Source organism: Perognathus longimembris, chromosome 2, assembly GCF_023159225.1.
Source record: "Perognathus longimembris pacificus isolate PPM17 chromosome 2, ASM2315922v1, whole genome shotgun sequence".
NCBI lineage: Eukaryota > Metazoa > Chordata > Mammalia > Rodentia > Heteromyidae > Perognathus > Perognathus longimembris.
The window spans coordinates 153,761,492-153,788,867 of record NC_063162.1 but is presented as its reverse complement, the minus strand read 5'-3'; the positions used below and the strand labels follow the sequence as shown (position 1 = coordinate 153,788,867).

Below are 27,376 nucleotides of genomic sequence, written 5' to 3'. Positions count from 1 at the left end.
GTCTGCGGGTTTGCCTCACTTGTGGATAAGTCCATCGAGATAGCCCGGGTGACGCACTGTGCCCCTGTCCTCCCACTTTAAACCGTGGGCTAAGCTACCGGTCTCGTGGCGATCGATGTTACTTTGAGCAAACCCAGCTTCCGTGAAACAGCAGCAGAATCGAAGGGAAGCTGGCTGGCTAGGGCTTCAGAGGTCTGGATGTTTTGTCCATGTAACAAAAGACAATTTCAGAAGGATCCAGACCATTGATAAGGTTGTCCTGACTCTTGTCCTGACTCTGGCTTTGGGTAAATTAAGGCCCCTGTTCCTTGGGTTGAATCACAGACACGATGCCTTGTTGCATTTGTGTACTGCATAGAACGCAAACCATCACAAAGTGCTTCGCAAATTCAAGGGCTGCAGAGATTTTAGGAACCTAGGGAAGCGCGTGTTGGATAATAAAATCAACCCAAACCTTCCTCTCCCACTTGCCACCTCCCTCTCCTGCGCTGTCTGTCCACCTCCGCCCTCTCAGCCCCTCGCTGGGGGCTGGGGACGCACAGATACCTCAGGCCTCTTGGCTTCAAGTTCCCCTTGCTCCTCCCCTGGCTCTTCAGACACACTTCTGGGTCACTGCCGTGTGTCATACTCCCGGAAGGCCTGGCCCGGGCTCCACTCTGCCTTCCTCTTCCTTCCTTCCAGCCACTTCTCTCTCCTTCTGCCTTTAGCAAGGAACTCAGGGTCTGCCACTGGTCACCTGAAGGGGTCCTTCCCTCCCCAGCCAGTCCCCAGCCCCTCTCCCTCCCCTCCCCTCCCTCCCCAGCTCCTCTCCCTCCCCTCCCCCTTCCCTTTCTCCCCTCCCCTCCCCCCTTCCCCCTCCCCTCCCCCTTCCCTTTCTCCCCTCCCCTCCCCAGCTCCTCCCCTGCCCCTCCACACCCCCCCTCCCCATCCCAGCTCTGGTTTGCCCTTCCTGTTGTCTGAGGTCATCTCTCCTCTGGCCCCCTTCCCCAAGGCCACACAGCCTTGGCTGACTGCTGGCCTAGGACTGTAGCCGTGGGGCTCAGGATGTGCAGAACAGATCTAGTTGAAATGTCAGCTCCCACCAGGTGGGCAGGAGCTGGAAGAACCTACTCCTAAATCTCCCTTGAGTGAAGACAGCGCCAGAGCTTCTCAGCTTGTCAGGAAAACCTCTATGCCCCGAATTTAAATATTAATAGGTGCACATTAATGGAAAAGGTGGTCTGATTCCCTCAATTATTTTCCATTCTTATATAAGAATTCATTTTTGTGGTTTACCAATGTTCATATAACCTTAATTTTTTAAATGTTAAATAAGATAATAAGATTCATAAAATTGCGCGTTTAAAACTCTTTGAGCTCCTCTGAGAATGACAGCCTGAAAATACAAAGCATTGACGGGGAACAGAGCCCCCGGGCTCTCCAGCAGCAGCGCCCCCCCCCACCCCCCATTCTGTCCCTAGGCAGAGTCCCAGCAAAACACAGGCTCACTGGTGCGAAAGAACAAGCCTTCCCCTCATTGGTGGGAGATTTGCTCTTTTTCTTAGGTTGATTAATTAGAACATTTCTGGGAGAGTGTATATATTCATCAATGACTTTCCAGCAAAGCTTTACCTGCAAGGCTTGATAACCGCGTGCTTGCGGTGTTCCATAAATCTGTAACCTAAAGGCCAGCGGGAATCCCGAGCCGACCGAGGGTCACTGTGCCTTCGGACACCACGGACCCCCGGAGAGCCCCGCCAAGCCCGGAGGCCCGGGGGCCGCCCAGGACGGCACGGCCGCGGTGGACGCGCGTGTGGTCCTGAGCTCCGTCCCCAGCGCTTCAAAGCGACAAGAACGAGGAACGCGCGACCCACAGGCTCTGTCAGCCATCGGGTTTCAAGGAATAGGCTGTGGGCCATGTGGGCAGGAAGAATTCTCTTATCCATGTAACTTTTGGCAATTCTGGACTTGTTTTTCCAGATTTGGAATGCCACGGCTAAAGCTCTACAGTAATAAAAATACATTAATTAAGCATCCAATCAGCTGCTCCCTGTGCCATCAAGACTTCACCAGGTTTCACATCCTCAGTACTGTCCCGCAGAGCTGGCCGTTCCCTTCTCTTCTTCCCAAAGCCCTGAGAGATGTGGGCCACGCCTGGCCCCTCAGGGAATGAAGGAGCTGGTCCTTTCCAGAGGGTTCTTGGACATAGGTCATTGTCTTGAGCTTCATTTGGAGGGCAGAGGAAGGAAGTTCTTACTATTTTATTTTCCAGGTACTGTTCTGGAGGTATTGTTTTTGGTGTTGGGGGGCAATGGTATTGGGGCTTCAACTCAGGGTTCCTACTTGCTCAGCTTGCTTGCTCGGTTGATGTTCTACCAACCCGAGCCAAACGTCCAGCCTTCTTTTTTGCTGGTTATTTTGGAAGTGGAATCTCACAAGAGTTTTCTGCATGGACTGGCTGTGAACTACCACTCTCTGAGAACCTAGGACTACAGATACGAACTGCTGGCGATCAACATTGTCCATGGACTGGAAACCGGTGCATATCAGCTTCCTGTTTACCCCCGTTTTTGACTGTGTTTTCTCAGCATTGTTCACATAAAGCCTCACTACTGGGGAAAATCATTTAAAATGTTCCCTCCCTCTACAAAGTGATTTGTTGCAGCATAAGGAAAGGGAGTCACTTTTCTTCAGCCACAGAGAGACGACATTGTGAACCACTGTCCAAGGTCACCATGGAGCTTGCCTGGCCCACCGAGCCTAACGTGTGCAGAGTTAAGGGCTTGAAAATGGCACCGGCTCTCCTTTCCCAGTGAGGCGACCTCAGGCCCACAGGCAGGCCTTCTGCAAGCCAATCCCATCTGGCTTGGCTCCCGCTCCATCCCTGCTTCAGACACCTGTAGGAACGGTTCATCCTGGGAAAAAGAAAAAAAAGAAAGGGGGTGGGGCAGGCTGGTTCCCAAGAACCCAGAATTCTAGAACTGCGTGCTGTGCAGTGAGGGGCAGCACCGGATACCCTGCCCTGCTGCAGCGCATGCACCTCTGCTGTGCATGGCACGCGTGTGTTTAGAGGACCTGGTGGTGCAGCCCTGCCCTGGGCTGGGTGGGTGTAGGTGGGGTGGAGTTAAAGGGGCAAGATAGACCCGGCGGTGCGTCCACCCCGGCTTCCCACTTCCCTCTGCGCTCTATCTCTCCATGGGTCCAATGGCTGTTTGAACACCATTGTGTGTTCGGAGGCTCTGGCTCCTGCTCATCTTTTCCTAGCCTGAGAAATAATACTCTCGGATTATTTATCCGTGTCTGTCCTTCTTGGAGTTTATCCTACTTTAAATTTCTAATTTCAACTATTTTAACAAGCCTGCTGCATAATATTAATAAGTAATGTTTAAAATATGCCAGATGCAGCAATCTGTGGACAACAAAATACCTTCAGCTAATCAAGCGGCCCCCTGAACCTCTGTGCTCTAGCAAAGACAATCGACCTCATCGGATTTCTCCTTTCATCTTTTCACATTTTTTGCTTGGACTTCAAATGTCTTATTTTAGGAGCTCAAGCATTTAACATAAACATTTACCTTTTGAGTATTAATGTAATGAAGACAAGTGACAATGTCGGGTGTTTTTTGTTTTGTTTTGTTTTTTAATCCTCATTTCCCCAAAGGCCACTAGGCAGCCCGCATTGTTTTCAGCCCCGGGAGCCTCACGCGTGACCTTAAAGCACAGAAATGTAAATGGCGCACATTCTTCCCTCTCACAAAAGGTTGAGGGAATCAAAGGGCGCTGCCCACGGGCACCAGGCAAAGAAAGGGCCTGGGCAGAACTTTCTAGTGCTAATTGCATCCTCAAAACCAGCCTTCTGAAGACACCTTCTCCTCGGCAGGCTGGCTCTGGCTCCCTGCAGCACCCCTGACGGAGCCAGGCCCTGGGGAAGGGTTTCTGCGCGCTCTGCGCCCACCATCCTCCTGGGGGACTTCCCTCCAGCCGACAGCGAGGTCTTGGCAGATCTCCACTGGAATGGAGCCTGGTTTCCTAAGACAGTATCTCATGATAGAGCCCGAGCTGCCTCCACACAGACGCTCCTGCCTGAGGCTGAAGTTCAGGGGTTACCGGCATACCTGACCAGAACGGGCTCCCACTGCCTCTTCTAAGGAGAAATGGAGAGCCACGACTTCCACCCGCGTACACTTCATGGGCCTTGGGGCATACGCTGTGGACGGAGCCGGCTGTCCCTCAGAACTGCCCTTAGACATGCCGGCTCTGTTGCCATTCTGCACCCTAAGGTGCCCATTTCTATGCAGCAAATACCTTGCGGTTAGACAGCTCACCAAGGGCACAGAGCCAAAATGCAGCCATATGGGGCCAAGCCCTGCTTCGCCGCGACCTTAACTCTTTCCAGATTCAGAAACACCACGTCCCCATTTTCTCAGCCTTCCTTCTGGTTCCACAGAAGCGCCTCTGAGGGCCTGTGCGTGTGGCAGGCGTGGCCAGTCCCTGCAGCGAGAGGCTCTCAGCGTCCTGCCAAGAGGCCGTGTCTGATGCTCTCCGTTCCTGGAAGCCACCTGCCCTCAGGGTGTTTGGCCAGAAAACACTACAGAAAATGCATGGGCTGCTGCCAGGCCCCAGTAGCTCATGCCTGTACTACCAACTACTCAGGAGGCCGAGGCCTAAGAGGGTCAAAGCTAGCCCAGGCAGAAAAGGCTGCAGGACTCCACCTCTAATCGACCAGCAGAATGTCAGACTGGAGGTGTGACTCAGGCGGTAGAGCACCAGCCGTGAGCAAGAAATCCAAGCAAGAGTGCAAGGTCCTGAATTCAGACCTGCCTACCAGAATGGAGGTTTGTTTTCTCCTTCTCTGACAATAGTACTTCTGTCACCCACGGAGTGGAATGCTCTAGAAACGAAGCGCCTTGGGTACAGTCTGCTGCAGGAGTCTTCCGGCGGAACAGAGTCCTCAGAGCCCGCGCTGCTCGCTCTTACTTGGCTCCTCCACGGGTCTGAAGATTCAAGCTAGAAAAGTAGATCTGAGGAGGACTCAGGATGAGCGGCAGAAACAAGAGAAAGTCCAAGAGGGAAACAGCAGTTCAGTGAATTGCATGAAACAGACCTTCACAAAGCCCGCGCCACTCTCCTCCACGCAAAGAACCGGGAGGCGCCGGGACGCCACCGGTGCAGGAGGCGGCGCCACGTGGTCTGCCCCGGGGTGTGGGGCCACCGCCCTGAAACGCGGCGTTCCGCTCACGGAGGTGTGGGGTGGGGCTGGTTTCTGCCGTCCTGGGGGCTGAACGCCGGGCCTGAGCCCCATGCCCAGCCCTCCACCTCGCGGTGAAGTTGGAAATCACCGTGGAGAGTGGGTGCTGCGGCCGCGCGTGCGTGAGTTGGTTTAGCTCCGGGGCGGGCCGGCGTGGCGGGGCCGGGTGCGGGGAAGCTGGCTCTTGCGCGTCCTCCTTGAGGGGTCGCCACCGTGTTGTTTCCGCGGCACTGCGTGTTTTGGTCTGGCGGCTCAAGACACGTCCTTGCACCACCAAAGGCCACGCGTGCCCACAGTCCCACGGATGAGAAGCGTCCTGCCCACAAGCCACAAACGAACGCCCGCGCGGGCGTGGCCGGGCAGAAAGCGCACGGCTTCAGTGCGGTGTGCGCGGCTTCATTACGAGAATCCTCTGCTCTGGCTCCCGTGCATGGACGCACACGAAAGCTTGGGTCCGCGTGGGACCCGCGGGGGCCGGCCGCCGCGTCCCGTGGGCACGCCGGTCCTCCCGGGGCTGCCTCGGCAGCACGGAGCGTTCCGGGGCTGCCGCGTCCCCCGGGGCGCCCGCGACCCGGGCCCTCGGGCCACGGCCTGGGCTCCCTGGCCTCGCCGGTTCATACCACAGCCGTGCGACCCGGCGTCGCCAGCACAGCGCCGCCAGCGGAAACGTGAATGGCGGGGGCGGGGGGGGGTCACGAAGGCGGCCTCGGCGTGGACTCCGGTGGTGGGGATAGCCCCCCGCGGGTCCCGCCGGTGCTGGGGGTGCGTGGACTTACCCTAGCAGGGGCCCCACGCCTCCCACAGGGCCTGGAGTGGGTATGTGTTCGAGGGACACTGTTCCCGTTTCTCAGACAAGTGATTTCAGTAGCCGGGGTCTGTCTGGGGAAGGGAAGGGAACGGGGAGAGACTCGAGTGCGAAGCATGGCTGATGGGCTGCCTTCCCGCCGCAGCTTGGCGCACGAGTTTCCTCCTGGTGCTGCTTGCGCTGTGGCCCTGGGGTGTGAGAAGTTCAGTTCGGGGCTGTCGTAGGTGCCAGGTACCCCCCGGCCGCCCTGTGTCCCCACCTCTGCCCCGGGACACCCCCCCACCCCGGCCGGGTCCGCGCATCTCGCTGGGCACACAGAGCCCTGCCCCCACACTCTGTGCTCCTCCCCCGGCTCCGCACACTGGCGGATCTGACCATCGGGCACCACCGAGCCGTTCTTCCTCGTAGTTCACCGCGTCTCCAGACTCTGCTCTCCACCAGTGCCCAGGGCCGGCCCCCACCTGGGAACCCCATGTGCCCCTTAAGCCCCAAGTAAAAGCCGCTGGAGGACTGCTGTGTGTGTGTGTGTGTGTGCGCGTGTGTGTGTGTGTGTGCGCGCGCGCGCGCGCAGCTGGCCAGGCTCCCTGCGTACAGACCTGGCACACTTCAGCCCCAGCTCACGCACGTCCTGATGCTGTGTCCTCTTTCAGGCCTACATGGAGGACCACTTGAGGAACAAGAACCGGCTAGACAAGGAGTGGGAGGCGCTGTGCACCTACCAAGCAGAGCCCAACAGCTCACTCGTGGCCCAGAGGGAGGAGAACGTGCCCAAGAACCGGTCCCCGGCCGTGCTGACTTGTACGTACCCGCCAGCGTCCCCGTGTCGGGGAGGGACCTGTACGGACTCACCCACCCGGCGTCCCAACGCGGGAAGGGGGAGGGGGAATGAATGACCTGCGTGTACCTGCCTGGTGTCCCCACGGGGGAAGGGAGACCTGACAGGCTCCTTAGGATGTGGAGCGAGGGCTCAGGGGCCCCGTGGGTGCGGTTCTGCGTACACTGGGTCACAAGGCCCCGTAGATGGCGTCCTGTGGCTGTTGGCTGCCGTCTGGCCTGTGCCTGTTCTTCCTTTGCACTTGATGCGCATTACACTTGAGGCAACAGTAATCAACGCCGGCTTGTGTGGGCGGGAGTCTGGGTGTAGAGCCCCGGAGAGTGTCTTCCTGTCCTCCTGTGCCTTCTTCCTGCCACTGAACCCACGTGTCCACCGCCTCGGGAGGTTTTGGTCTTGGATGAGCACATGAACAAACGCAAAGGGAGAAGAAGCACCAGGGCTCTGTGACCAACATGTCAGAAGGAGACGGCTCACCAAGCAAGCATCGGGGTGGGAGGGGGACTGTGTGCATGAGACAAGGACACACACCCTGGACGGCCCGGTCAGGACAGAGGTGGTCACCCTGGACGGCCCGGTCAGGACAGAGGAGATGACCCTGGACGGCCCGGTCAGGACAGAGGAGGTCACCCTGGACGGCCCGGTCAGGACAGAGGGGCTCAGGGAGACTCAAGATGTGATCATTTCGACCTGTCCACTGCATACTTTGAGTGAATAACAAAACCACACCCGACTTCCGCAAGCTCAGGATGCCCGGTAGAAAGTCCCCTCCTTGTGACTGGGCCTGCTCAGCTTCTGCAGCGTCCCAGGCTACCCCAGGGACCTGGAGCACTGCTGGACTCCGTCGATGGCAGGAGCCCCACCGGGCAGCCTTTTGCAGCCTCTCGGAGCAAATGCATGCATTGGAGCTGGCTTTAGAAGTCCACGCCAGAGGCTTAGAGAATGGCTGACCTGCAGAACCAGGTCTGCTCCGGCATGTGAACTGCTTCTGGCAGTTGGTTTGGTCTGGTTCTCTTACTTCCGAGGAATCTGGGGGTGTTTACCCCAGGTCGCTCTGGCCGGAAGCAGTTGTGATTTATAGTTTTGATATCTAGCACAAGAGCATCATTGACATGTCCAGTCAGCCCATAGGCTGTGTTTTGGGGGCTCCTGACATGCTGGCATATCTGATGCACCAGGATTGGCCATTGTCCACAGAGAAGATCTGGGGTGAGAGAACGGAAAGGGCACGGGTGCAGGGGGCGAGGAGGGGTCTAGAGTGAGGAGGGGAGGAGGGTGGGGGGATGGAAAGGGTCTTCAGTGAGGAGGGGAGGGGTTCAGAGGGGAGGCTGTGGCTACTGTGGCTCGGGAGGCCGTGGTTGCTGTGGCTCCAGAGGCCGTGGTTACTGTGGCTCCGGAGGCCATGGTTTCTGTGGCTCGGGAGGCTGTGGTTGCTGTGGCTCGGGAGGCCGTGGTTGCTGTGGCTCCGGAGGCCGTGGTTGCTGTGGCTCCAGAGGCCGTGGTTACTGTGGCTCCGGAGGCCATGGTTTCTGTGGCTCGGGAGGCTGTGGTTGCTGTGGCTCGGGAGGCCGTGGTTGCTGTGGCTCGGGAAGCTGTGGTTGCTGTGGCTTGGGAGGCCGTGGTTGCTGTGGCTCTGGAGGCTGTGGTTGCTGTGGCTTGGGAGGCCGTGGTTGCTGTGGCTCCAGAGGCTGTGGTTGCTGTGTCTCCGGAGGCTGTGGCTGCTGTGGCTCTGGAGGCTGTCTGTGGTTGCTGTGGCTCTGGAGGCTGTCTGTGGTTGCTGTGGCTTGGAAGGCTGTCTGCGGATACTGTGGCTCCAGAGGCCGTGGTTGCTGTGGCTCTGGAGGCCATGGTTACTGTGGCTCTGGAGGCCGTGGTTGCTGTGGCTCCGGAGGCTGTGGTTGCTGTGGCTCTGGAGGCCGTGGTTGCTGTGGCTCCGGAGGCCGTGGCTGCTGTGGCTCTGGAGGCCGTGGCTGCTGTGGCTCTGGAGGCCGTGGTTACTGTGGCTCCAGAGACCATGGTTACTGTGGCTCCAGAGACCATGGTTACTGTGGCTCAGGAGGCCGTGTTTGCTGTGGCTCTGGAGGCCGTGGTTACTGTGGCTCTGGAGGCCGTGGTTACTGTGGCTCCAGAGACCATGGTTACTGTGGCTCCAGAGACCATGGTTACTGTGGCTCAGGAGGCCGTGGTTGCTGTGGCTCTGGAGGCCGTGGTTACTGTGGCTCCAGAGGCCGTGGTTACTGTGGCTCCAGAGACCATGGTTACTGTGGCTCAGGAGGCCGTGGTTGCTGTGGCTCGGGAGGCCGTGGTTGCTGTGGCTCAGGAGGCCGTGGTTGCTGTGGCTCGGGAGGCCGTGGTTGCTGTGGCTTGGGAGGCCGTGGTTGCTGTGGCTTGGGAGGCTGTGGTTGCTGTGGCTCGGGAGGTTGTCTGCGGTTACTGTGGCTCGGGAGGCCGTGGTTGCTGTGGCTCCAGAGGCCGTGGTTGCTGTGGCTCCAGAGGCCGTGGTTACTGTGGCTCAGGAGGCTGTGGTTGCTGTGGCTCCAGAGGCCGTGGTTGCTGTGGCTCCAGAGGCCGTGGTTGCTGTGGCTCGGGAGGCTGTGGTTGCTGTGGCTCTGGAGGCTGTGGTTGCTGTGGCTCGGGAGGCCGTGGTTGCTGTGGCTCTGGAGGCTGTGGTTGCTGTGGCTCGGCAGGCCATGGTTGCTGTGGCTCAGGAGGCTGTGGTTGCTGTGGCTCGGGAGGCTGTGGTTGCTGTGGCTCCGGAGGCCGTGGTTGCTGTGGCTCAGGAGGCTGTGGTTGCTGTGGCTTGGGAGGCTGTCTGTGGTTGCTGTGGCTCAGGAGGCCGTGGTTGCTGTGGCTCAGGAGGCCGTGGTTGCTGTGGCTCCGGAGGCCGTGGTTGCTGTGGCTCCGGAGGCCGTGGTTGCTGTGGCTCAGGAGGCTGGCAGAGTATAAACCAGCTTACAGCAAGCGAGTGGACTGACAGTGTCCCGACTCACACCGAATGCTGTTGCCCTCACACGTAGCCATCTTTGCCACGGCTATCAGAAGTGGTCATAAAGTCATGTGGGGCTGGGCACCGGTGGCTCACGTCTGTCATCCCGGCTACCTAGGACCTGAGACCTGAGGATCAAGGTTCAAAGCCAGCCTGGGAAGGAAAGCCTGTGAGACTTCTATCTATTAACCACCAGAAAGCTGGAAGGGTGCTGGGCCCACAGGGTGCACCGCCAGCCTGGAGCCGCAAAGGCCAGAGCCCCGGCTGCGGGCAGGGCCGAGGCCAAGGCGGAGTGCGGGGCACCCTGCCTCCCCCGACCCCAACCCTGCTCCCGGGCATCGCCGGACACCCCAGGCCGTGTCCTCCGCCAGGGCCCTCGGCCCCCCCGCCCCCCCCCCCACGGGCGGGGACCTGCCCAGACTTGCCGCCCCGGGTATTTCTGGAGACTCTTCGTCCGGCCCACGATTAGGCCCCGTGTGGTCCTGGGTGTGCCTTTCTTTTCTCCTGCATCTCGGCCCTCCCGTGCAGCCATCCACGCTCCCGCCGTGCAAGGCGGTCCGGTGTGTGCACAGCCAAACCGAGGTGCCGCTCCCCGTGAGCTGCGGTCCCGCGCACGCCCATGATGGCTCCCCACCTGTGCTGCGTTGCCATTCCCTGTGTGACCCAACCAGCAGGCGGAAGCCCCGTGCCCCATGGTTTCCAGTGACTCAAGTCCCTTTCTTGTCCTCTTCATGAGGACAAGACCCCCGACCCCCGGGGCAGCCCCGTCCACGGCCGACCCACGGAGCCAGCCCCGTCCACGGCCGACCCACGGAGCCAGCCCCGTCCACGGCAGACCCACGGAGCCAGCCCCGTCCACGGCAGACCCACGGAGCCAACCCCGTCCACGGCCGACCCACGGAGCCAGCCCCGTCCACACCCGACCCACGGAGCCAGCCCCGTCCACGGCCGACCCACCGGGCCAGCCCCATCCACGGCAGACCCACGGAGCCAGCCCCGTCCACGGCCGACCCACGGAGCCAGCCCCATCCACGGCAGACCCACGGAGCCAGCCCCGTCCACGGCCGACCCACGGAGCCAGCCCCGTCCACGGCAGACCCACGGAGCCAGCCCCGTCCACAGCAGACCCACGGAGCCAACCCCGTCCACGGCCGACCCACGGAGCCAGCCCCGTCCACACCCGACCCACGGAGCCAGCCCCGTCCACGGCCGACCCACCGGGCCAGCCCCATCCACGGCAGACCCACGGAGCCAGCCCCGTCCACGGCCGACCCACGGAGCCAGCCCCGTCCACGGCCGACCCACCGGGCCAGCCCCATCCACGGCAGACCCACGGAGCCAGCCCCGTCCACGGCCGACCCACGGAGCCAGCCCCGTCCACGGCCGACCCACGGAGCCAGCCCCGTCCACGGCCGACCCACGGAGCCAGCCCCGTCCACACCCGACCCACGGAGCCAGCCCCGTCCACGGCCGACCCACGGAGCCAGCCCCGTCCACACCCGACCCACGGAGCCAGCCCCGTCCACGGCCGACCCACCGGGCCAGCCCCATCCACGGCCGACCCACGGAGCCAGCCCCGTCCACGGCCGACCCACGGAGCCAGCCCCATCCACGGCCGACCCACGGAGCCAGCCCCGTCCACGGCCGACCCACGGAGCCAGCCCCGTCCACGGCCGACCCACGGAGCCAGCCCCGTCCACGGCCGACCCACGGAGCCAGCCCCGTCCACACCCGACCCACGGAGCCAGCCCCGTCCACACCCGACCCACGGAGCCAGCCCCGTCCACGGCCGACCCACCGGGCCAGCCCCATCCACGGCCGACCCACGGAGCCAACCCCGTCCACGGCCGACCCACGGAGCCAGCCCCGTCCACACCCGACCCACGGAGCCAGCCCCGTCCACGGCAGACCCACCGGGCCAGCCCCATCCACGGCAGACCCACGGAGCCAGCCCCGTCCACGGCCGACCCACCGGGCCAGCCCCGTCCACGGAAGACCCACGGAGCCAGCCCCATCCACGGCCGACCCACCGGGCCAGCCCCGTCCACGGAAGACCCACGGAGCCAGCCCCGTCCACGGCTGACCCACCGGGCCAGCCCCGTCCACGGAAGACCCACGGAGCCAGCCCCGTCCACGGAAGACCCACCGGGCCAGCCCCGTCCACGGCTGAGCTGTGCAGAGAATCCTGTCTGGTTGGCACCATGGCCCTGTGGTCATCGAGCTGGCCACCTCACTTCAAGGAGGGGGATTATGAGATCCACAAGGGTGAAACGGCCGAGCGGAGCCCCGCCCTGGGCTCTGAGGAGGGCCGAATGGCACCCGCAGCTCACGTGGCAGAGACGGTGGCTCAGGTTCTGGAGGACGCCAGGCCTCGGTGTCACGGGGCTGGTTGTGTCCTGGGGGCCGTCGGCCAGTGACTTCCCTGACGACACGGTGTTGTGTCACCCGTCTGTGTCCCCCTTCGCAGTCGCCGGATCACCGGCCCTGTGGCTGGAGGCTCCCTGACCCCTCCTGACCTGCGCGGGGTGAAGAGCCGCTCTCAGGCAGGCTCCGCTCTGGGTGTGGAGGACCGACACCTCAGCTCGCCGGGACGGGGTCGCTGGGGGGCCACTCAGCGAACCACAGGGCACTCGGAGCGCCCCGGGGCGCCCCGCGCTGTGTGGGCGCGGTTCCCGACCCCACAGACGCGGGTGCAGAAGCTATTCCCGGGCACAGTTACCGAGCGCCGCGGGCTCACACCTGTGATCCTAGCGACTCGGGAGCCCGAGATGCGTGGGGGACTGAAAAGGCAGGAACGTTCTGAGACCCCTCCTCCGCTGACGGCTGGGCACCGTGGCCCACCCCTGGGGTCCCAGGCTACGTGGGAGGCTGAGCTTGGAGACTCACAGGAAAGTCCAGGAGACTCCATCTCACCAGGAAGGTACCACGTGTGGCTGGGACCGGAAGCCTACACTCGGCGGATCCCGGGCCGGAAGTGCGTCCTCACGTCAACAAGAGCTAGCGCGCTAAAAGTGCCGGAGGCGCGGCTCCGTGTGAAAGCCCCTGCCCAGGCTGCAGGAGACCCCCGACTTCAAACCCGGTACTACTGGGAGAAAACGCAGTACCGCCAGATGCAATCAAACGGTACTGCCGAAAGAAAAGCCTGAACTGCCGAAAGAAAGAGGACGCTGGGGCACGGGTGCGTTCCGTAGCGCCCGCATCCTTGTCCATCTGCCTGGCGTGCCGGGGGGGGGGGGGGGGGGCTATCAGAGCGCCCCAGGGGGTGCCGGCTCTGAGCTATGAGACAGATAACCCCAGCACCTGAGCCCGCTGCCCCCTCTCTGGGGCCTGCAGTGAGTTGCTGGAAGGGAGCAGCCTTGCTTTCCTACCATCCTGGGTGTAGGAGGGTGTCCTGGATGTGGCTGTTGGTGCAAACGCAGCTTCGCCTGAGGACGGGGAGCCCCGGATGGCCCTGTGTCTTTTCCTCTGAAGGGCCGATAGTGTTAACAGCTTGTACCCGGCACTCCCAGATTCGGCTAGGAGCCGAAGCCCCGCTGGCGGGGTGGGGGGCGGGGGGGTGAGAAGGGTGTGGAGGAGGAAGGTGGGTGCTCTTCTCTTCAGGTGGGCGTGTCGTAAGATCACACCGTCGCTCCTCTTTGTGTGCCCGGGGCTGCAAAGAAATGGCTGTTTCGTGCGTCGGAGTCTCGGCCGGAACACGCAGAGCGTCCTCCTTTGCCTCCACCGCGACGAGTCTAAACAGCAGTCGCCGCACAGTTCGCGGGGTGATTCGGTCCGCTTTGGCTGCTGGTTTGCCGGGGAGGGTGGACCGTCCCAGGCTAGGCCTTGGCAGCCTATCAAGCCCAGTCCACTCCACAGATCAGACGGGGACCTGGGATTGCTGAGACCAGACGTCCCAGGCGCCCTGGCAGTCGGTCTCCTCCGGACACTTGCAGTCCTGGCCTTGCAGCACAGGGCCCAGCACCATGGGCAGGTCGGCCTGAGTCTTAGTGGAGACCCGGGAGGCTGGGGCCGGTCCCGAGGATGGAGAAGTCCCATGGTCAAGTTCCAGGCTAGCCCCTGGTTCCTGAGGTTGCCCCCCTTACGTCTCTGACCGCAGCGCGGAGGGGCGGCAGCACCAAGGAAGACGGCCCCGCGACCGTCGCTGCCCTCCCAGGTCTGTGCTCCCAGGGGACACCCGGCGCCTCAGGTGTGGCTGGTGGGGCCCCAGAAGGTTCTAGACCCTGCTTCCATCAGTGACTAAGCTGTAGAGCCCCTGGGAGCTCCGGCATGTTCCCCTCCCTGGGTCCTTCGCCCTAATAACAACCAAGAGGAAATTCTAGAGCTCGCTTCTTCCACTGGCACGGATGCAAACTCACTTCCTAGTTACTGACGAGCCGGCGTGTGTGGATTCCTTGGACGTCACGGGGGCCCGTGGAGGTCCGTGTACGTAGCTCCTGAGCTCCGGGCTGCGTTCCGATTATAGATGGCACCGAGTGCAGTGATCCTGTGGTTAGACATAACCAGGCATTCTGGAAGACGGAGCTGCTACTCTGAACCGTGGGGTCATTGACCCACACTTGCCCCGGCCACGCAGTGGCAAACCTACCCCGTGAAGCCGCGTCTTGCTGCTGGCTGCGTGGCCAAGGACATCGTCTGGTCTTTCCGGGCCTGGCTTTCTCCAGAAGGGGAAAATAGTCCTATTGAACGTGTGGCACGGGGCTCCAGGGGACCAGCGATGCTATGTGGAAGGGTGGGGGTGCTCCCGACCAAGGCACCGGGGCGTGAGCAGTATTTCAAAGCTGGAAGACAGGGGTGTAATGAGGGTGAGCTTTTGCTCAGTGCGTGCGTCCTCCTCCCCTCTCTTCCGGTAAGAGGAGGGTCAGGCTCTGAGGGGAGCAAGACGAAGCTCACCGCGGTAAGGCAGCCGAGAAAGCACGGAGCTGCGAGGACTCAGCCCCCCGAGGCCCTGGCTCCTGGGTCTTCGGACTGTGTCTTACGGGTCACCCCCACTTTGGGGCCGAAGGTCAGGTGGCAGGCTGCCGACCCCGCCGTTTTAGCCATTTTCCCGGTTGCGCCCGAAGGAGCTAGGCATGCTGGGGGCAGGAAGGGGTGCCTCTCGTGGGCCCGCAGGCTGGGGAGGCTAGCGACTCGAGCCGGAGCCTCCCTGCCTCCACCTCCCACTTGCAGCTGACCTCGAGGGGAGGCCGGGCCCCGCCGGCCTCTCCTCCCCAGCCACCGGCCTTCTGAACCTCACACCTTGCAGCCTGTGCTTGGGAGTCTAGAATTACTTCATCTTCCCCTTGGTCACCAGGACATCTGTTAACAGAAGACCAGGGAGGGAGGGAGGGAGGGAGGGAGGGAGGGAGGGAGGGAGGGAGGGAGGGAGGGGTAAAAATGAAAGAACCACAAATAAAGGCAATGTCAGCACCTCTGGGGAGCACTGCTCTGATAACTGAGGCCTGCCTTCCTCTTTCCTTCCGTCCTTCCTCCTTCCTTTCCCCCTTCCTAACTGTCTAACACAGGGGCAGGCCGGGTCCGAGCTTGGAGGCCTGGGGTCTTCGTTCCCTCTGGCTGGTGGGCGGGGGGGTGGCGCTGTGTGCTTCGGGGGGGGGGGGGCGCGAGCAGGGACAGGGGGACAGAGTGAGGCCCGTGCCTCCCCCTGCCGCCCGCCCACCTGCCCGTCCAGGCTTTGAGGGTCACAGCGAGCAGGAGGCCAAGGTGGGAAGATTCCCCTCCTGGGAGACACACGGCAGGCACCCCCCCCTCCTGGGGGAGTCGGCCCGGGCCTCGCTGGGGTGTGGGGGGGAGGGCAGCCTGGCTGGCGGGGAGCGCCTGGGCCTGGCCGGCTGTCTGGGGGGGGGGGCTCCCCCTGGGAGCAGCGTCCTCTCGCCCACACGCGCGCTCCGGGGGCTGGAGCGCCCGTCTAATCCTCTGCCCTGGCGTTGTTTGCAGATGACCACTCCAGGATCCTGCTGAACGTGGAGCACAGCCTCAGCAACTCCGACTACATCAACGCCAGCCCCATCGTAAGTCCCTGCCCCCCCCCCCCGGGGTTCTGCGATGGCTTTCCTCCCAGGGAAGAGGCCCTGAGCGTGGAGAGGGCGGGGGTCCCGGGCTGGCGATGGCCGCTGCCCAGGCCCCTCCCGCGGGCGGTCCTGACGGGCCAGAGGAATCTTCAACTCAACGATTAGGACCTATCACCCACGCTGACGGCTCTGCCCTCCTACGATGCCGTCCAGACTTTTAATCATAGAGTCCTCATTTTGAAAGCAGCTAAATTGCTCATCGGAACGTGCTCGCCATTCTTAAACGTGCTTCTGTCTAAGTCGCTCGGGGAAATGAAAAGGCTCCTCCGGGCGGGGGCATGGCGTCCCTTCTTAGGTAACTGTTTGCAGGAAGACGCGAAGGTCTCGGTAAATAGCTGTCACCCCTGGCAAATGCATATTTAAAAAAACATCAAAACTCCTTGTGTCTGCTACGCGTTTTCCTACTGAAACATTTTAATTGAGGCTTTCAGCGAGAGCAACTGTTCATTTTACCTGCATTGTGTGTGTTGTGGTGAATTTCAAAATGAGGTCCGGTTTTAATTAAGAACCACTAAATCAGATGCACAGAAGGATTTTTCCAGGCCTCCCTCTGCCCTGGCTAGTGTCACATTGTTGTTCTGTTAGAAAAACTTACATTGCTTCTTTGTGCCTGCTCCTCTTTTATGGCACACGTAATTACCAAGTGCATTCAACACAGCATCCGGTGCTGACAGCCCTCGTCCCCGTGAGGGCTGGTTATCTGTGCACAGTCTCAGCAGTGGCCCCTCCTTGCACTCCAAACCATGTACAGAGCCAGATTACACTGAGCCTGGCCACACCCAGAGCCGGGATGGCACTCAGAGCTGGGGCTACACTCAGAGCCCGGCTTACAATCAGAACAGGGCTGCACTCAGAGCCCGGCTGTACTTACAGCAAGGCCATACAGTGACCCTGGATGTCGCTCTTCCAGCCTCAGTGGCCTGCTCAGAGTTCCAGGCGCTCCTTTCTCACTGTGTTGGGTAATGCGTTGTTGACAGCCATGTTCAATACAGAGCATCTGAGGCCTCGGATCCAACCCCAATGTCCAGAGTGAATGCCAGCTCTAACAGGGAGACAGGCAGACAGGCAGGGCAGGTCCTCGTGTCCTAGTTCTCTGTGCAGGTTCCTCCTTGCCTCTGGGCTGGGGTGCGGTCTCCCTCTGTCCTCTGGGCTGGGCTGGGGTGCGGTCCCCCTCTGTCCTCTGGGCTGGGGTATAGTCCCCCTCTGTCCTCTGGGCTGGGGTGTGGTCTCCCTCTGTCCCCTGGGCTGGGCTGGGGTGTGGTCTCCCCCTTGTCCTCTGGGCTGGGGTATAGTCCCCCTCTGTCCTCTGGGCTGGGCTGGGGTGCGGTCCCCCTTGTCCTCTGGGCTGGGGTGCAGTCTCCCCCTCTGTCGTCTGGGCTGGGCTGGGGTGATTTTTGGAAGGGACGTGGCTGGTCCATAACTTGGAAAGACTGGAATCACCAGGAGCCCCTTCTCCCAGAAGGGAGTCCAGGCTTGCCCAGGGCAGAACCTGTGCACCTGTCCAACTGCCATGGTTGCTTCTGCCCTGTTCCCGTCTCAAGGCTTCGTCCTTGAGCTCCTTTATTTCCTCGCTGTGTTGTCAGTCTTTGAATCAAACACTATAATTAAGGTCCTCGAGGCTGGACTGCCTCTGTGGGAGCGAGCAGGATGCCAGAGAGATTTCAGCGGTGTTCTCGTGGGTTCTCGTCCCTCGGCTCTGGGGAAGAGACAGGGTGGGAAGTGAGCGTCTGGAAGCCTGGCCTGCGTCTGCGAGGTGCCCCTGTCACCCCAGCAGGGGCCCGGCCACGCCGCTGGCCGCCAGCTTCCTCTCGGCCCTCCCCTGCCCGCGCCTGCTCCTAGCAGGCCGGGCCGTAGCTTGGCGTCCTCGAGGCCCTGAATCCGCACTGGGGTGCACCCTGCGCCCCCTGGAGCCTGCGGACCACACGGGGCTGCCCACGCTGCCCGGGCGCCCACCGGCCCCGCAAGAGGGCTGCCGCCTCGCTGCCGGGTCTGCCGGGCCACCGGCTCTGTTAGGGCCTCAGTAAGTGCTCCGGGGAGCACGCCAGGCCTGGTGGCCTGCGGGGGCGCGGGTCAGCCGGGACCCCGCCAGCTCCGGGCTTCTGTGGTGGCCATGGGGTTTCCTAGCAGTGAGGTGAGGCGCTGCTCCAGTCCTCCTCCAGGCCTCCTCCTCCAGTCCTCCTCCTCCTCCAGTCCTCCTCCAGCCCTCCCCCTCCTCCAGCCCTCCTCCTCCAGCCCTCCCCCTCCTCCTGCAGTCCTTCTCTTCTTCCAGTTCTCCTCCTCCAGTCCTCCTCCAGGCCTCCTCCTCCAGTCCTCCTCCTCCTCCAGCCCTCCTCCTCCAGCCCCCCCTCCTCCTCCAGCCCTCCCCCTCCTCCTGCAGTCCTCCTCTTCCAGTCCTCCTCCTCCAGTCCTCCTCCTCCTCCAGCCCTCCTCCTCCAGCCCTCCTCCTCCAGTCCTCCTCCTCCAGCCCTCCTCCTCCAGCCCTCCTCCTCCAGCCCTCCTCCTCCAGCCCTCCCCCTCCTCCTGCAGTCCTCCTCTTCCAGTCCTCCTCCAGGCCTCCTCCTCCAGTCCTCCTCCTCCAGTCCTCCTCCAGCCCTCCCCCTCCTCCAGCCCTCCTCCTCCAGCCCTCCTCCTCCTCCAGCCCTCCTCCTCCAGCCCTCCTCCTCCAGTCCTCCTCCCCCCGTCCTCCACCTCCTCCAGTCCTCCCCATCCAGTCCTCCGCCTGGCCACGTCTCACTGTTGCCCTGATTGTGTCTCCGCAGATGGACCATGACCCCAAGAACCCCGCGTACATCGCCACCCAAGGACCGCTGCCTTCTACCGTGGCCGACTTCTGGCAGGTGAAGCTTCTTCATTAACATTTCTTTTCCGAAAAGAAAATCCTAAGGCCTTAGCCGCGAATTACACACTGGATGCCATTAGATCGTTTCAAAGATGGAATCAGTACGTGTTGGAGTTTTATTGTATTTTATCCGGCTGGCCTCTTCTGTGTCGTCAAGGTGATGTACAGAGGGGTACAGCTCTCGTCGAGCTTCTTACCTAACCCCCTCTCCTTTTCCCACTTTCCCTCCCCCCCTACCCCCCCCAGTTGTACAGTCAGTTTACAGAATATTGTCTTGTAAGCATTGCTGTTGCATTGGTTTGCCTTTTAACCTTGGTCTTGCCATTTTGATGAGGGTTTAAAATGGCGTTCGAGTTACATTTTATCCGCTTTGAAGACTCTCAAAAATGTATTTGAAGGTCAGGTTGATCTCTTTATCCAGAACAATCCTGAATGTCCCAGAGCCAAGTCTAGACATTGAGAACCAGTACTAGCATTCCCTCACAAAGGCGAAACTTGGTGGACCTGTGGGTTGCCAGCCACCTGACAACGCTAATCAGGAGCAGGTTCTGGAAAGTTCCGCATGGGGAGCTGTAGCAACTTGAGTTCCCTCACTCAGTGGCGGTCACCACCTCCAGCCCAGCAGCGGCCCTGAGCCAGAGCCGTGGCCAGTGGGAATGAAGCGGGGGGGGGGGGGGGCAGACTGCTGGCCGCTTCACCTACCCAGAAACTGCTCGGGTGCCGGAGTCCTGCAGAGCCATGGTTTCCAGAATGGCTAACAAGAGCAACGTCTGGTCCTGTGCGTCCCTGCTCACCGCCTGCCCGGCTTGCAGCTGGCACGGGACCCTGCGGTCGGCGGGACTCGGAGGCTCTCGCTCCAGTTCACGGCTGGTAGACAGAACGGTGCCACCGGTTCCTCTTCCTGCTTACCGCCGACCCTTCTGCGTCGCCGGTTCCTATAGCTCATGGGATATGCGAGCACGTTGACGGAGGAACGTACGTTCCGGAAAGAGAAAGCAAACCTCTCTGTAAATGAAGCCGCCGGGGAAGGCGTTTGAACTGAAACGAATCGTCGAGCAGCTCGGCACCGCTGTGGCGCTGGCCACGGGGGCGCGCGGCTGGTCGGCCTCTCGGTCGTGGATCCGAGGGCTTGGACACTCGACCTGGTCTCTGTCCCCGAGGCCACACCGGCCACTCGCGGGCACAGAAGCAGCAGCGCCCCGGAGCCTTCTCACAGGGGCAGACCCGCCCTTCGGCCTGGAGCCGGGCGGGGCGGCTGTACTGGGCGGGGCCGGGGCTCCCCGCTCTCCTCGCCGGAGGCCGGTCCTCCGCGTTGACCAGGGCGCGAAGACCCGTGGCAGAAGCACCGGCGCCGCACGCCAGCCTGCCGCCAGCGCGGGGCGCGTTCCCTCCCCTTAAAGGCCGCACGGGACGCGAAGGTGGGAGGGGAAGGCGGCGCGCGGCCGGTGGCCGGGTTCCTCCCCCGTCACCACGGCGGCCAGGACGACAGGATGCCACCGGCCCGCAGGCCCCACCGGGGGGTCCTGGGCCGGACCCAGCCCCGGGGGGCCGGGGCAGCAGCTGAACAGCGACCGGGCGCGACTGCGTCGCTCCGGTCCCCGCCAGCCCCGTCCTCCCCTCTGCCGCTCCGGGCACCCGCAGGCCCCCCCCCAAGCTCCCCACACGGCCACCCTCCCTCCTGACCCTGGCGTCACCACTCAGGCCCTCGGAAGCCAAGGCCGAGGTGCGCACACCTGCCGACGGGGACCGCGGGCTCCCGGCGCCCGGGCTCGGCTGGCGGTGGCGAGGGGCAGGCCCGGTGTGCACCACGGGGCCCCGAGAGGGATCTCCACACGCCGGGCGTGTGCTCAAAACTTCCCGAGGCTAAACGTACAACCGTCCCTGGGAACCCAAGCGGGACGGGCTCCGCAGCCACCGCACGAAGGCTCCAACGCCCAGGGGTCCTCAGGGCCCTGACACACACACACACACACACACGCACGCGTACACACACACACACACACACACACGTCCTCCCGCACGAAGGCACCAACGCCCAGGGGTCCTCAGGGCCCTGACACACACACACACACACACACACACACACACGTCCTCCCGCACCCTCGATACCAGACGCTCACAGCTCCTACGTCAGTGCGGGTCGGGCATCGTGATCACGATGAGGATCTTTCTCGGTGCGGACCGCACGTCTTGGGTTCGACACTCCCAGTCGGTGGCTGGGAAGTCCTTGCGAGGAGAGCTGCCGCCGCCGACGGGGAGGGCCGGCTCTGCGGGGGGCGGGGCCGCCCCTCCCCCGGACGCTCGGGCCGCCCCCGCACGGTCCGCGAGACGTGGAATCAGGGTCCCGAGTGAGCTTTACAAGACAGAAATCACGTGGCTCGGGAATAACCCACGTTTTAAAGAAAAACGAAACCAAACCTCCGTGGAGCTGATCCTGCCACACCGGCTTTCGTGCGCCAGGCTGGCGCTCCGCCCCTCCAGCCACAGCGCCACCTCTGGTGCGCTGGCCGTTACTTGGAGATAGAGTCTCACGGACTTTCCTGCCTGGGCTGGCTTTGAACCGTGATCCTCAGATCGCATCCTTCTGAGTAGCTGGGATCGCAGGCGTGAGCACCGGCACCGGCTGCACGCGGACATTTTTAAAGTGTAGGATGACCTTGGCTACACGACTGGAAGTCTTGCCTGAGCTTCGACTTGATTCCTTCGCCGCACGTTCACCAGGCCACATTTGGAAAGTTGTGTCCGGTTCTGGGACAGTATTTCAAAGCAACCGGTGACATTGGAAAAAGGAGATCGCACTGAGGCAGGAAGTTAGTGAGACAGCCACGAAGGTCAGAGCTGCGAGAACCACAGAGGAGAACCGCAAAGACGGAGCCGGGGGCATGGCTCAAGTGGGAGAACACCAGCCGATGAGCAGACGAGCCCTGGCCTCAGACAGACAGCCACCACCAAGAAAGAAACAAAAAATAAACAGCCAGGAGCCGGGCACCAGTGGCTCGCTCCTGCAGTCCTAGCTGTTCATGAGGCTCCTTTCTACAGTTAATCACCAGAAAGCCAGAAGTGGAGCTGCGGCTCGCGTGGCTGAGCCCCTACTTCACAAGCTCAAGGCCCTCCATTCAGTCCCCGACACTTACCCCCGGAGGAGAGGGAGGGGAGGAGGAAGGACTCTGATCGCTGGGCTTTGTCTCAAGGTTCAAGGCTGTGGGCCTGGCTCAGGAGGTGGAGTTCAGGGCCACAAGCTCAAACTCCGTCAGATAAGGAAGATGGAACGGCGTAAGCGAGGATCCTGCCTCTAACAAGGAGAAGTCGGGGCTCCAGAACCCGTGGCCTGCCGGGGCTGCCTGCCAGCTGCACCCAGGGCACAAGTCCTGTGGCCCTGGAACGGAGCAGGGGGGTGGGGGGGGATGGAGGGGGCCGCTGTGGCCCGGCCCTGCGGCCTGTGGGGCCCAGGCCAGTCCACGTTTCTGAAAGCCTCCTATGACATCTTCAGTGAGCGAAGAGGACTGCTTTTCCCAAAAACCTACGAGTTTCATTTAAATATGGCTTCTTACTATGTAGCATCGCTGGATCTTAGGTTTTGCTAGAGTTGAGAAACTCTGAGCTAAACACTGAGGGAAACCCAGAGTGCTCCCTGCCCGTCGGCATTCCTCCTGAGACCCACAGCGGAGCCGGCGAGGACCCCCGAGGACCCCCGCCCTCCGGAGCCGGTCTGCGGCTCCGTCCCCGGCCGCGCGCGGTGCTCCAGAGCCTGAGGACCGACCGGAGACCCCATCCCCCAGACCTCTAGCTCCGGGCCTGCCCACCGGTCCACCTTCGCTGCCCAGCAGAGAAATAAGGAGGGCGAGCAAGCGGGATTGGCGGAGGAGCGGGTCTGCCGGTGTAAAGTACATTACTTGATTAAATTATAGGGAGACGAGCGAATTGAGGTCAAGTCGATGGAAAACGTGATTTTGCGACGATTTTATATGTATTTTAACCACATGCCCTAGATTCCCCGGGCATCTTATTTCAAACACTTAGTCGATTGGATTTTTCTATGCACGAATTCACAAACCTTTAAAAGTAAGGGGAAACTTCGCGCCCATTATCACTCCTACATCTAGGGTTTGAAGCCCTGGTCTCCAGCGCTGTGTCCGCACACAGGGCGGGGTGAAATAACCCGGCCCCCGGTTGTACATGCCAGCCTTGGAAGTCCACCCGGGTAAACAAGAACGCATATCCCGTGCTTCCTCCTTAGCTCCTCTTTGTGGCTCACAGCCGACAACACGCTAGCCATGTTGCTGCTGTGTGCACAGACGCTCCCTCTCCTGGCCCCTCCCATTGCCCTCCCTGCCCCTGCTTCCCCTCCTCATCTTCCGCTTTGCAACCCGATCGGATGCACCCATAGCAGATCTGGATTTGAGACACAGAAGTGCAGATGCCCCCCCACGTGGCTCACGTCCCTCGGGAGGCCACGGGCGCGTTGAGTTTGAAACCTGGAAAGAGACGGGAGACAAATAAACTCCGAATGGCACGGTTCCCGGCTGCAAGTACCGTCCTGCCCACGCCAGACAGCCGGTAGCAAAGAAGTTCATTCCCTCGTCTTTCATGACGTCATACCTCGTGATGGGAGCCTGTTTTTGTGTTCCTCTTGGCTTCGTGTGTATCTTTAGAAAAATGTCTATTTCCATCCCTTTGCTCGTTTTAAAGATATTTTATGTGCTAACTAAATGCTTAATTTTCAAAAGTGACTTTGAATAAGGAGACTCAGTGTCTCTTTTCAGCCACGTTGATGAACTTTCATATAGAAAATGGGCCGGGCTGGCATTTTTCACCATCTATGAATGATTGGAGGACGCTGACGTATCTGTGGGCAGACCTGGAGGACGGTGACGTGTCCGTGGGTAGATCTGGAAGATGGTGACGTGTCCGTGGGTAGATCTGGAGGATGGTGACGTGTCCGTGGGTAGATCTGGATAATGGTGACGTACCTGTGGGTAGATCTGGAGGATGGTGACGTATCCGTGGGTAGATCTGGATAATGGTGATGTGTCCGTGGGTAGATCTGGAAGATGGTGACGTATCCGTGGGTAGATCTGGATAATGGTGACATGTCTGTGGGTAGATCTGGATAATGGTGACGTGTCCGTGGGTAGATCTGGAGGATGGTGACGTGTCCGTGGGTAGATCTGGAGGATGGTGACGTGTCCGTGGGTAGATCTGGAGGACGCTGACGTATCTGTGGGCAGACCTGGAGGACGGTGACGTGTCCGTGGGTAGATCTGGAAGATGGTGACGTACCTGTGGGTAGATCTGGAGGATGGTGACGTGTCCGTGGGTAGATCTGGATAATGGTGACGTACCTGTGGGTAGATCTGGAGGATGGTGACGTGTCCGTGGGTAGATCTGGATAATGGTGACGTGTCCGTGGGTAGATCTGGAGGATGGTGACATGTCCGTGGGTAGATCTGGAGGATGGTGACGTGTCCGTGGGTAGATCTGGAGGATGGTGACGTGTCCATGGGTAGATCTGGAGGATGGTGACGTGTCCGTGGGTAGATCTGGATAATGGTGACGTACCTGTGGGTAGATCTGGAGGATGGTGACGTATCCGTGGGTAGATCTGGATAATGGTGACGTGTCCGTGGGTAGATCTGGAGGATGGTGACGTACCTGTGGGTAGATCTGGAGGATGGTGACGTGTCCGTGGGTAGATCTGGATAATGGTGACGTACCTGTGGGTAGATCTGGAGGATGGTGACGTGTCCGTGGGTAGATCTGGATAATGGTGACATGTCCGTGGGTAGATCTGGAGGATGGTGACATGTCCGTGGGTAGATCTGGAGGATGGTGACGTGTCCGTGGGTAGATCTGGAGGATGGTGACGTGTCCATGGGTAGATCTGGAGGATGGTGACGTGTCCGTGGGTAGATCTGGATAATGGTGACGTACCTGTGGGTAGATCTGGAGGATGGTGACGTATCCGTGGGTAGATCTGGATAATGGTGATGTGTCCGTGGGTAGATCTGGAGGAGGTGTGACATATCCATGAGTAGTTTTGGAGGACGGTGACGTGTCCGTGGGTAGATCTGGAGGATGGTGATGTGTCTGTGGGTAGTTGGAGGATGGTGACGTATCTGTGGGTAGTTGGAGGACGGTGGCGTGTCCGTGGGTAGATCTGGAGGATGGTGACGTATCTGTGGGTAGTTGGAGGACGGTGTGACATATCCGTGGGTAGTTGGAGGATGGGTGATGTGTCCATGGGCAGAGTCACTTGCAGAGCTGGTTGAGCTGGACACGCCTTCCGTACGCTCTCCCACCTCTGGAGGGCGAAGCCTGCAGTCCAGAGCGACGGCTTCTCTTCACCTGGAGCTCCGAGTAGGATCCCGCCTCGTCCAGCCGCCGGGGCCTCCTGGGTGTCTGCCTCCACGGGCACCTCCCTCTCTCCGTGTCGGCACAGAGCCCCCGTCCGCAGGGTCTCCTCTCACTCCTTCCGTCTGCAGAGACCCTATTTCCACCTGCGGCTTCAGTCACAGCACCCTCTGGGTTCCCGAGGTGGGCGGGGGGTGATTAACCTAAACCCGAGCAACTACCTGGCTTTGGTCTCGGGGTCGACGCACCTGCTTGCTGCCGGGGAAGAGTGAGACCGCCGGCACGCCGCGAGCACAGGGCTGGTCTGCAGACCAGGAGGGCACGCCCAGCCACGCGTCACCGCCTGTTGATGGCAGAAATTTCCAGTCCTGTCCGAAATCTGCAGCTCGAGGCCACACGCATTAGTACTGTCGAGTCCCGCCCAGATCCAAGTCGATCTCCTTTCCGCATACGCAGGGCAGGTTTTGCCAGGAAAGGCGGAGATGCCCGGGTTCCCCTCCTAGGCTGGGACTCGGGAAATGGTCAGTCGGACCCGTGAGCGGGCCACGCTGGTGCCCGCCTGGACCTCTGAGCCATTTGACTTAGTGAATTCCCGTTTCGCCTGTATACACAGCGAGTGAGAAAGAAGCGTGGTCTCCCAAGGTGCCTTGGGGATTGTTTGTTTAGCCAAGTTCCGTTGGGATTTAGTCTTAGCCGAATCTTCTGCGAGCCGGGCCGGCTCCCTAGAATGGAGTGGCACCTGCGGAGACCCAGGAGAGGAGCAGGGGTCCAGGAAGCCCCCCCTTAACCAAGCGGCTTGGCAAAGCCCCGCGCGGGCGGTGCTGCCAGAGCGCTCCGTGATGAGTTCATGGCCCGGGCCATCGTGCTTTTATCGCACTCGTAAAATCTGTGTTTCTCCTCGTTTTCGTCACGGCCTCGGCGAGCCCCCGTACTTTCCGGAGGCGCCTTGAATACGCACGTGCCGGGGTCACCGCGACGGCAGCGGGAGGGCCGGGGCTCTCGTCCGTGGCATTGGCACGGGGGCAAAAGGGAGCGTGCAGGTCGGAGTGTGATTCGCATTTATGTGCGGGCTCTCCCGCGAACGCCGCAGGAGGTGCCATTAAACTTCCGCATCGATGACGCCGGGCGGGCGCGGTGGGCTGTCGACGGCTCCCGTCCCACGGGAGCGTGGATCAATATCGAAAGAGGAAGTACGGGGTGCAGGCTGATTTTTAAAATGCCATTTAGCGGCGGACTCGGCGACGGGAACTACGACGGAAAGGCATTCGCTGTGTGAGGTCTGTGCGCGTCTTACACACTGAGGTCGCCATTGGATTTTTCACGTCTGTATACAACACACACGGACGCTTTCCTGGACAGCGGAGTTGCATCTAAATGCAGCTGGGTGGAGTTCGTGGGACCCACACGGGGCGGGGGGGGGTGGGGAGGGGTGGCAGCAGGTCCTCCCCACCCAGACCCGGCGTGGCCCGTGTCACGGAGTCTACAGACGGCACACCGGGGCAGCCGTGGACGCGCGGCCATCGTAAGGACACCGCGTGGCCGTGTCACCTCCACAGAGGGAGGGCCGCGTCGGAGGCGTCGGCCCGCGTCCCCGTGGGTCCCCCGCGGTCGGTCACGCACCCCTCGCGTCTCGGGGCCGTTCCCGTGGGCGACAGAGCCAAAGCTGGAGAGCAGCGGCTGAACCCGGGACGCAGGCCCCGCTCCGGGGACGGGGGCGGAGTCCCCGGACGCGTCTGCCCCGCGCGGGGTGGCGCGGCCCCGGCGCGGCGGCCCCTCCGCACCGTCCCCTCTGCCGGTCTCGCCCGCAGATGGTGTGGGAGAGCCGCTGCGCCGTCATCGTCATGCTCACGCCGCTGGCCGAGAACGGCGTCCGGCAGTGCCACCGCTACTGGCCCGACGAGGGCTCCGACCTCTACCACATCTATGAGGTACGTGGACGCGGGGGGGGGGGGGCGCCCGCCCGGGGGCCGCCGGCTGAGGACACCCTCCGGCCGGGGCAACCCCGGGCAGGGGCCTAGCGCCTCCCAGGCCCCGAGGGCCCCGGCACCGCGGCCGGGCCGGGCCGGCGGCTCCCGCAGCGGTGGGCTCGCGAGGGGACCCTGGTGACCCGTGGGTTCCGCGGTCGAAGCCGCGTAAGCCCACTGAGCGCTGGGGGCCCTCAGCGGCGATCCTCGCTACTCAGGAGGCTGAGAGCTGAGGACGGAGGTGTGAATCCAGCCCGGGCGTGACGTCCGCCTCACCACCAGGAGTTTGAAGTGGAGTTGTGGCTCG

The 27,376-nt window shown here is 61.6% G+C and overlaps 1 protein-coding gene across 1 annotated transcript in view; it reads left to right on the top strand.

Moving 5' to 3' along the window:
• The window catches only part of Ptprn2 (protein tyrosine phosphatase receptor type N2), a 455,648-nt gene that overhangs the window by 410,545 nt on the left and 17,727 nt on the right, over positions 1 to 27,376 (top strand). Inside the window, 4 exon segments of the mRNA XM_048337774.1 lie at positions 6,683 to 6,830; positions 15,782 to 15,855; positions 18,675 to 18,752; positions 26,914 to 27,033. Coding sequence (XP_048193731.1) covers positions 6,683 to 6,830; positions 15,782 to 15,855; positions 18,675 to 18,752; positions 26,914 to 27,033 — 420 coding nt within the window.